Source organism: Fukomys damarensis, unplaced genomic scaffold (genome assembly GCF_012274545.1).
Source record: "Fukomys damarensis isolate Sample0158 unplaced genomic scaffold, DMR_v1.0_HiC HiC_scaffold_17, whole genome shotgun sequence".
Taxonomy (NCBI): Eukaryota; Metazoa; Chordata; class Mammalia; order Rodentia; family Bathyergidae; genus Fukomys; species Fukomys damarensis.
This window is the reverse complement of record NW_022900929.1, coordinates 5,062,812-5,072,667: the sequence shown is the minus strand read 5'-3', so window position 1 is coordinate 5,072,667 and position 9,856 is coordinate 5,062,812. Positions and strand designations below refer to the sequence as shown.

The 9,856-nt window shown below is 58.2% G+C and overlaps 1 protein-coding gene across 1 annotated transcript in view; it reads left to right on the top strand.

The window, feature by feature from the left end:
* Window positions 1-9,856, top strand: part of Tnrc18 (trinucleotide repeat containing 18) — an 80,781-nt gene that overhangs the window by 23,349 nt on the left and 47,576 nt on the right. The window contains 6 exon segments of the mRNA XM_033765114.1: window positions 7-754; window positions 7,279-7,381; window positions 7,534-7,739; window positions 8,078-8,224; window positions 8,493-8,683; window positions 9,788-9,856. The exon segment at window positions 9,788-9,856 is cut by the window's right edge and continues 27 nt beyond it. Of these exon segments, the coding sequence (XP_033621005.1) occupies window positions 7-754; window positions 7,279-7,381; window positions 7,534-7,739; window positions 8,078-8,224; window positions 8,493-8,683; window positions 9,788-9,856 (1,464 nt within the window).

The window sequence follows — 9,856 nt, the reverse complement described above, 5'->3', positions numbered from 1 at the left end:
CCGCGTGTCTACCTGCAGCCCAAGGAGCTGCCCAAGCCCGAAGCCGAGCAGCGGGCGTGTGAGCGCACCACCCGCGGGGCCACGCAGCCTGCTAAGCTCTTCAGCCTGGAGCCTACGCGAGCTCCCGCGCACCCAGGCCCTGAGCCCAAGTGGAAGCCCTTCGAGCTAGGCAACTTCGCCACAACACAAATGGCAGTGCTCGCCGCGCAGCACCACCACGCCAGTCGCGCTGCCGAAGAGGATGCCTCCAAGAAGGCGTACCTGGACCCCGGGGGCACCCTGCCCCGTACCCGCCCTGGCACTGACCTGCACTCTGCGGCGGCTGGAGCCCACGGACCTGGGGAGGCCTCTGCCATGCAGAGTCTAATTAAGTACAGTGGCAGCTTTGCTCGAGAGGCGGTGGCCGTACGACCTGGTGGATGTGGCAAGAAGAGCCCCTTTGGGGGTCTGGGCACCATGAAACCAGAGCCCTCGCCCACCTCTGTGGGTACCCCACGTGCCCAGGCCCGACTCCCACACCCCAGTGGTCCTGCAGCAAGTGGTGGCCGGCAGCTGAAGCGGGACCCAGAAAGACCCGAGAGTGCCAAGACCTTTGTGCGTGAGGGCTCTGGTGCCCAAGGGGAGGCCGAGGTGCGGCACCCCCCCGTGGGCATTGCGGTGGCAGTGGCCAGGCAGAAGGACAGTGGCGGCAGTGGCCGGCTGGGACCTGGGCTGGCTGACCAGGAGCGTTCCCTGTCCCTGAGCAATGTCAAAGGTAGGTTCTACACCTCTGGGTTCCCCTTCTGCTTGCCTCCTGAACCCGCTTCCCTTGCGCCCTCTCCTCCCTGCCTGCTGGTCCCGTGCACCCTTTGGATCACTTGTGCCATGTGGCTGTTGTTGAAAGTTTTATTGCATTTTCCATTATGCACGTAGAAAGGTTCGGAAAATACAGAAAGGGAGCTCGAAGAAAAAGGGCCATTATTTTTCCCAGCACCCTGAACGCTTTTATATCTCTTCTTGAATTCATTTTCCTGTGCAGTTTGCGTCTGCCCGCTGAGCTTCTGGTGCACACATGATCTCAGGTCTGTGCGTGGCTCCCGTATTTTACAGTGTGGGTTCTTTGCCTGCTATTGCAAGCTCTTTATAAGTATCATTTTTTTATGGCCTTTAATATGTTGCGGAGAACACGTACCAGCAGGTGCCATGGTTCAGGTCGTTGTTCCCTGGTGGGCATTTTAGTTTTTTGCTGCTCTGATGTTTTGTGTTGAGTTTGTTGCACGAAATATTTTTGTGCATTGTGCCTTCGTGATATTCTGAGTCATTTTTCTAAGAATAGAGGTTCCTAGGAATAGAGTCAAATTAAGCCTTTGATGCTAACTCTTAGGAAAGTGTAACCAGGCTTACCTTATTACAGGGTCTTTACCCAGCCATTGTGAGGACTGGCACATAGTAGGTGCTTGAAAAGTAGGTGAATGAGGGGCAGAAATCAGGGTCCCCACATTCTTACGCATTTTGACATTTAGTATTTAAGTTACTCTGGGTAGATTTTAAGTCTCTGATAGCAGTGTGAGTCTGCTTTATTTATTTATTTTTTGGTACTGGGGATCAAACTCAGGACCATGCACTTGCCAGGTAGGCACGGTGCCACTGAGCTAAATCTTTGGCCCTCACTTTTTAATTTTATTTTTGGTGGTAGTAGGAATAGTATAGTTCTCCCACTGAGCTACATCCACAGTCCCCCCTTTTAAAATTTTGAGACAGAGTCTCACTAAGTTGTCCAGGTGGGACTTGAACTTGTAACCTCCTGCCTCAGCTACCCAGAATGCTGGGATTATAGGCATGTGCTACCACGTCTGACTTATTTTATTATTTTGGTGGTGCTGGGATCAAACGGGGCCTCTTGCATACTAGGCAAGCGCTCTACCACTAAGCTACACCCCCAGCCCCATCTGTTTTGCTTTAGCTGCCTCAGCATTGTGCTTTAATGAAAAACAACAAATAGTTGCTAATTTCAGAAGGGAAAATGGTGCGTGTCACTAAGTTTCTAGTGAGGCTGGATGTTTTTCCAGAACCCAGTTAGTTGGCTGGCTTTCCTTGTGTTCTCTCTGGGTGCTGAGACTTGGTGTTTGTGGTGTAGCTGCGGGAATTGGTGCCCAGAACACACCCCATTGGTGAGCTGAGCACCCTGCCTGCTGATCGGGGACGAGGCTGGGTTGGAAAAGGGTGGGAAGGAGCATGTCAGCCTGTCCTCAGCCTCAGCCCTAGCCCCTGCCCACTCTTGGTCCAGTTTGGACCCCTGTCTGTGGTGTCTCTGAAAGCCCCATTCCTGCAGCCCCAGACTTGACTCCTGCAGTTGCCCAGGCACCTTGTGTGCCCATCTCCTGGGTCCCCTCCCTCCCTCAGCTGGGCCCAAGCTGACTCTGAGCAGCCTGGTGCGCCTGTCCCAGCTGCCTCTGAGACCCGCTGTCTCAGCCTCATGTCCCTGCACACCCAGTGGCTACTGGGGTTGGGCTCAGTGTCCCTCTGGGTTGCCCTCCCCTGGGATGGGGTCCAGTACCTCAGTCTCTACAGTTGCATTGCTCAATAGGGTCATTTTTACACCGAGCTGATTTCCCATCCAATTCTTGGGTTTCCTCACGTCTCCTGCCTTGTGCCCCCAACAGTGCCCTTCCTCGCTCAGAAACCAGACATTACCTCCCTGAGGGATTTTTGCTTTGGGTGCTGGGTTGGAGTTCTATCTTGCTTGGCCTTAGAATTCTTCTTCTCCAGCACAGATGGCTAAATGGTGTTTAGTGGATGTTTGTTGACTGACTGAGCTGATTCCTCTGTGCAGAGACCCCTGGAGCTGGGAAGACCCACCCTCTGACCCTGGGGGGTTTGCAGGAGCACCTGTCTTACTGTGGGATGCAAGCAGAGGGTGAGCAGTGGCTCTTTTTTGGAGATGACCATTTGGTGGCAGGACCCCCCCCCCATGCTTTGGGTTGGTGGCTCCTTGGGGCCAGATCTTGAGGGTCTTGAGATGCTGGGTGCAGCTCTGGAGCCCAGGGTGCTGCTTGTGCCTGAGAGACTTATGCCCACAGGGTGGCGAGTGTGTGTGTGTGTGTGTATGTGTGTAGAAAAGGTTGTGGGTGCACATATGTGCGAGCTGGCTGGGGCTGAGGTCTGGGTAAAACTGGGATTTGGCACATGCTGCGTGTCTCTCTTGCTGCTGATGGGTGACAGCTGTGACTAGAGTCTCCCTCCCCCTAAACCAAGTCTCGTATGAGGTGGGGATTTAGCACCAGGAGGCCCAGCCTCTGTGCTGAGTGGCCATGCGGGAGGCTGGGGTCCCTGGTGTGTGTGCACACAGCAAGGCCATCACCAGCCAGTGGTGAGTCCGAGTCCTCTGGGTCTCTGGGGGTTATACGGTCTTACTTATTTAATTTATTTACTTATTTATTTGGTACCAGGATCGAACTCAGGTCCTTGTGCTTACAAGGCAGGCAGCGGCACCACTGAGCTAAAGGTGGTACTGGGGAGGGAGCCTAGGGCCTGTGCACTGAGCTCCATCCCTTGTCATGTTTACTTTGTATTTTACAGAGACAGTCTTGCTAAGTTGCCAGGTTGCCCACGGTTGGGCTCAAACTTGTGATATTCCTGCCTCAGCCTCCCAGAATGCTGGGATTATAGGTTTGTACCAACCTGCCCAGCACACATTATATTACTTTTTGGAAAGAGCCGTCTCTGCTAGATCCTGGTATGGGTTCAAGTCCTGGCATGGACCCTTGTAGCTCTGTGACTTTGAACAAGAGGCTGTGCCTGTTGGGCCCTAGTCACCTGGTCTGCTTGATACCAGGCAGGCTGATGGGCACAGAGGAGGTGCTTTGTGAGGCCTTTCTTCTGATAGTTTGCCTGTGTACCTACTCCTGTTCCTTGAGGAGAGCCCCAGGATGCACCTGCAGGACCGGAACTGCCTCGAGGGGCTTTTGTACCCCACACAGCCAGTGCCCCATGCCCAAGAGGCCCAGTAAATAAGAGCCATCACTGCCACCTGTGCAGCTTCTCCAGTGTGCCAGAAGCTCCAGAGGATTGTGTCACGTGGAGCTTCTCAGAGGAGGCACTGTTGCCCTCCGCATTTGCAGATGAGGACCCTGAGCCAAGGCCTGTCTCTCCCACCCTCACCCTGCCCATCCCCTGCGTCATGGCACAGAGCGTATGTTGCAGCATTGTAAGCCAAGCTTGTGGCAATGAGCCGGTCACTTGCCCAGATGGTGTCCAGGTGGGGGTTGCCATGGGAACTGAGCTGTACCCGGGGCCTTGGGCCTATCGTGGCTGAGGAGTGAAAACTTGTGACCTGGCAAGAGACAGGGACTCCCGGCCCCAATGGCCCAGATGATGCTGGGGTGCTTTTACACGGCCTGTTTCCCTGTGTGGCCAATGAGAGTCTCCTGGACCCCACCCTGGGCCCTGTCTCTGGATTGGTCATGGGACCCCAGCAGGTCTCGCCATCTGCCCATGCCTCAGTCTCCTCCTCAGGAAGATAGGGTGAGCATGGGATCAGCCCCCAGGGCTGGTGGGGCTGGAAGGGCCTGTGGGTCAGAGGCAGTGGCAAATGCCCGCTCTACCTAGCTCAGCCTCTGGTGGTGTGGCTGACCCTGGGTGCTCAGCCTGGCCGGCCCTGTGCCCCACACACCTTCCTCCTGGAGCAGCTGGGCCCTGGCCAGCCGGGGACAGGGTGGGGGCACACCTGGGCTTCATGCTTTGCTAGGCGCAGAGATAGGTGGCTTTCCCGTATGTTGTTATCTAGGCCGCCAGGGGCCCTTCCAAAGCCTCAGTCAGAGTGTGTTGTTCTTGTTGCCCTGATCAGAACTGCCTGAGCTCCCCCTTTTCCTGAACAGAATCTAAGCTGTTCTTGTTCATGGCTGGGACTGCTGTGCCAGGAGATTACTCGTGTGCCTTTTATTGCTTCTGTGGCCCTGTGCCGTTCCTTGGCACATTCCAGCCCCAGGGCCTTTGCACTTGCTCTTCCCACTGCATAACTCAGTCTTCCTGGAGGCATATACGCATAACCTGTCCCTTGGCTGGGCGTGGTGGTGCACCCCTGTAATCCCAGCACTTGGGAGGCTGAGGCAGGAGGATCACTGAGTTGGAGACCAGCCTGGGCTACATAGTGAGTTCCAGGTCAGTCTCAACTACATCGTGAGACCCTGTCTCAAAAAAACAAAAAACAAAACAAAACAAAAACATAACCCATCCCTCACCACCTGTGTATCGTCCTCCTTGCCAGACATTGTGTAGGGAAGAAGTAGACAGCCAGAAGCAGCAGTGCTAGAACCCACAGTGGCGCGCAGTCTGGCAGAGGAGATGGTGAGCCAGCAGAGAGTAGAAGAGCTGCTGGGCCTTTTCTCAACAAAACAAGACAAAAACAAAACAAAGTAGTAGAGCGTGGCTGTGACCGTGTTGAAGGGGAGCTAACCAGTGAGCCACCCGGTAGGCGGGAGGTGGTGGTGGTGGTGGCCTCCTGGAGGAGGTGCCCCTTGAAGCCATGTCTGGGTGGAGGGAGCAGCGTGTGTGTGGTCCTGAGGCTGAGATGCAGAGATGCAAGGGCTGAGCCTTGAGTCGGGCCAGGGTAGGGGCTTGGTTTGGTGGCCTGACAGTGTGAGCCAGGCTCAGGGTGACGCAGGCTGAGCGGGAGCAGTGCCTGGTGCAGAGGCTGTGTCGCATGCTTGCCCTGAGACCCTCCCATGTTTGCAGGGAGCAGTCTGGGCTCAGCCCTGGGGACAGTGGGTGCCCCTAGATGGGACAGCCCTGCAGATGGTTCCTGGTGGCAGGTGGTGCCTGGCATGGGGAGCCCCAAAATTGTGGGCCATACCTGTGCCCCTTGTGGGGCGCCAGGAACACGGTGCCCATAGCCTGTCCAAGTCCAGATCAGTGGGCATGAGGGTGGCTGAACCCTTAGAACCTGTAGGTTTGGGTGTCTGCTGCCCTTGGAGAAGGGGACTTGAGACATCACCCTTACTCTTCAGTGTGGCTGTAGGCCCTGGGGTGGCTCTCTGGGCCTGTTTCCCTGTGGGGTCCTCGGGCAGGTCCCATCCCGCTGTTATGCTCTGTCCTCATACGAGGGTGTGGGAGGGAACTGGGCTGATGTGGAGGTGGGGGTGTGTAGTAGGTAGTGTCTCCCCTGCTACCAGCCTGTCCCTCTCTGCCTCCTGCCTGGCCCAGTGAAGCCTCTGCTTACCGCAACCTGTGTGAAAATAGTTTAGCAAGAAGCCAGGGGCGTACCTTACTGTGGATTCGCCTCGTGGAGCCTCTCATGTGACACAGTGGCTCCCTGGCCTGTCCCACCCTCCCAGTCTCTGCAGACACTGGCTCACTGCTCAGATGCAAGTGGCAGAGCCAGGCACTTAGGGAGGCTGAGACAGGAGGATTGCAAGTTTGAGTCCCGCCTGGGCAACTTAATGACTTAGCAAGACCCTGCTTCAAAGTAAAAAGGGCTGGATGTAGCCCAGTGGGAAGGCCTTGGGTTCAATTCTGACTGTCCTAGGTCTACTGCCAGATCTCTGGGTGGCCTCTGAAGCTCCTGTCAGGTGGTCCCACTGGCCATCTACAGTTGCCCCAGCTGGTGGGCCCAGCTGCTGGCTATTCTGCGTGTTTGGTCCTCAGCCCTGGGGGCTCCATGGCTGTGTCCTCCTTCTGGCTCATCTCCTCTGCCCTGGGGCTGGTGGGTCCTTCCCTTCCTGGTGCCCCGCACCCTGAGCCTCTCCTGGGTTCGGCCCTTGAGAAGCTCCTGGCTTTGGGGGTACAGAGAGGGGAGGGGAGGATGCTCTTTGGCTATGTCCTGGGGCTCCTGAGCACAGCTGGCATCTACCCTGAGGAGTGCACCAAGGGAAGGATGTTGGTACTGGCCAACCCCAAGACCTCTGGGCCAGGGGGCCAAGCCCCCAAGACAGCTGCAGGCACTGTGGCACTAGCCCTTGGCTGAGGCGGACGGACCGTGTCCTGCTGTTACACGATAGGACTCTGATGTTTTATCACAGTGTCCCCAGTTGGTGGTCTCATTCTGGCCACAGTTGACCATGAGTGTGACCAGCACACTTTAGGGATGCAGGAAGTTTCTGGGCACAGCAGACCCCTGAGCAGGGTGGTGGTGGTGGGGGCACAGCATTGTGGGAACCAGATAGTACATGGATGGGCACAGAGCCCTGGGACTGGGGGCCCCCAAGGGTGCAGGAAGAGGTGTGAGGGAGGGGTGCAAGGCCGAGGGCAGGGCTGAGACAATGGCTGGGAGCTGTTGGGGGCTCACTCCGCCTGGGCCCCCAGGGCATGGCCGGGCTGACGAGGACTGTGCAGAGGACCGGGCCAGGCACCGGGAGGAGCGGCTGCTCGGGGGACGGCTGGACCGGGACCAGGAGAAGCTGCTCCGGTGAGGGCTCGGGGGTCTGGGGTCCCAGGGGTAAGGGGTTGCCAGGTGGGCTTGGCCCCTTGACTGTGGATGCTGTGGGCCCCATGCGTCCTCTCTCCCTACTTCCCCTGGGCCATTTGGGCTCTCTCTGATGCCTCTGTTCTTCCTTCCAGAGAAAGCAAGGAGCTGGCAGACCTGGCCCGCCTGCACCCCACCAGCTGTGCTCCTAATGGCCTGAACCCCAACCTCATGGTGACAGGGGGCCCCGCACTGGCAGGCTCAGGTCGCTGGTCTGCTGACCCCGCGGCACATCTGGCTACACACCCCTGGCTGCCCCGCTCTGGCAGCACATCTATGTGGCTTGCTGGCCACCCCTATGGTGAGCAGGAGTTGGGGTCCCTTCCTGTTTGGGGGATGGCAGGGACCTGGGTGCAGGGTGGGGGGGTCTCAGCTGGGTCCTGCCCTCCCTGTGCTGGGCCCTGGCTTCCTGTCCCCCCTTGGGCCCACCAGCGAAGAGCCCAGTGGGGGTGGCCCCATGGGGCTGTTTGTAGCTGGCTGTTGCCCCTGTGCCCTTGGCTCCTTCCTGGAGGCTCAGGAACTGGGGAGCTGGCTAGGTAGGGGCTATGCTTGATCCTGGGCTTTGGTGTGCTGGGGCTGCCCTTGGACGGATGGTCGGGGCCTCCCAGTGCTGATGTCCACCTTGGTTCCTCCATCTAGGTTTGGGGCCCCCCTCTCTGCACCAGGGCATGGCGCCTGCCTTCCCACCGGGTCTGGGGGCCTCCCTGCCATCGGCCTACCAGTTTGTCAGGGATCCCCAGTCTGGCCAACTGGTTGTCATCCCCAGCGATCACCTGCCTCATTTCGGTAAGCAGCAGTGCCTGGCCCTGCAGAATGGGGTGGCGGTGGGTGGGGCTCAGAAAACATCCCAGCCGTGGTGGTGCCCACAGGACCAGGTTTTGGGGTCCTCATTTCCAGGAACTTGCATGCCACAGTCCTGTAAGGAGAGCCTGGATGGCAGCCTCAGGTTCAGGTGTCCTAGCCCTTGGGGGTCCTTGTAGTGGCCTTGGGAAGATTGGGGTGGGAGTCTGGGTAGGCATGGGCCAAGAGTGACGCCCCTGCCGTGTCCCCCCAGCTGAGCTGATGGAGCGAGCTGCGGTGCCTCCCCTCTGGCCAGCGCTGTACCCGCCAGGCCGCAGCCCTCTGCACCACGCACAGCATCTGCAGCTTTTCTCGCAGCAGCACTTCCTGCGGCAGCAGGAGCTCCTCTACCTGCAGCAGCAGGCGGCCCAGGCCCTGGAGCTGCAGCGCAGTGCCCAGATAGTGGTGAGTCAGCTGAGCCTTCACTGGGGAACAAGAGCGACCGGGCTGGGGGGACCCAGAGGCAGGGGTCCAGGAGGGCTTCTTGCAGGAGGTGGTGTCTGAGCAGAAAGGGAAGGGGTGGGTGGGAGGCCCGGGCTCTTCTCCAGGTGGCTGCTTGGAGCAGGCTCAGAAGGCCCAGCTGCTGGCTGCCTGTGGCCCTGAGCTTCCCTCTCAGTGAGGATGGGGCTCCTGATCCCATGGCAGAGGGCACGTGGGGTCTCTGGTAGGGTTGGCTGCCTGGGGTCCACCGTCCTCGTGTCTCCCTGAGGCCTTCTGTACTTGGCTTCGCCTTATCCTCTCCCACCTGGGCTGTGACCCTGCTGGATGGAGAATGCTCTGTATGAACCTTAGTTCTGTTGTCCCTGCCTGCGGGTTCCCGGGGAAGTCACTTTGCATCTCCGGACTTCTTACTTGGCTTCGCCTTATCCTCTCCCACCTGGGCTGTGACCCTGCTGGATGGAGAATGCTCTGTGGGCCCTGCATATGAACCTTAGTTCTGTTGTCCCTGCCTGCGGGTTCCCGGGGAAGTCACTTTGCATCTCTGGACTTAGAGAGTGGAGATCTGGTCACTGCCAGTCACCGAATTGTTGATGGTGGCTTGGTGGTGGTGGAATGGCTGATCTTGGTTTATCTGTGTGCTAACTCTTAGCCCCACAAGCTCTGGCCATTGTCCAGCCGCTCCCTCCTTTCCACCCATTTGTCATCAGCCTCATCACGGGCTCCTTCATCCTAGGAGGAGCTTGAGTACCCAAAGGTGACAGTGCAGTGAGTGCCCCATGAGTGCAGTTGTCCTAATGCCATATAGGTGCCAGGTGCCTTCAGGAACTCCATGCCCCCCTTGAGGGTTCCAGCAGGGGTCCAGTTGGAGCCTCCACCTGCCCCAGGGAAGGGGTTAGAGGGCCACTGGGATTCCATGGAACCCTGTGCTTATTACGTGTGCGCCATGACAGAATGTCTGCCTCAGGCCAGGGTGGGTGGGTAGGTGGCCTGAGGCTCCCCCAGGCTGGGAGACCCCTGGGCTGGCTGTGCTGATCCTGTCTACTGTCGCTCTCCCCGCCGGCCTTGCAGCAGGAGCGGCTGAAGGCTCAAGAGCAGCGGGCAGAGATGGAGGAGAAAGTGAGCAAGCGCAGCCTGGAC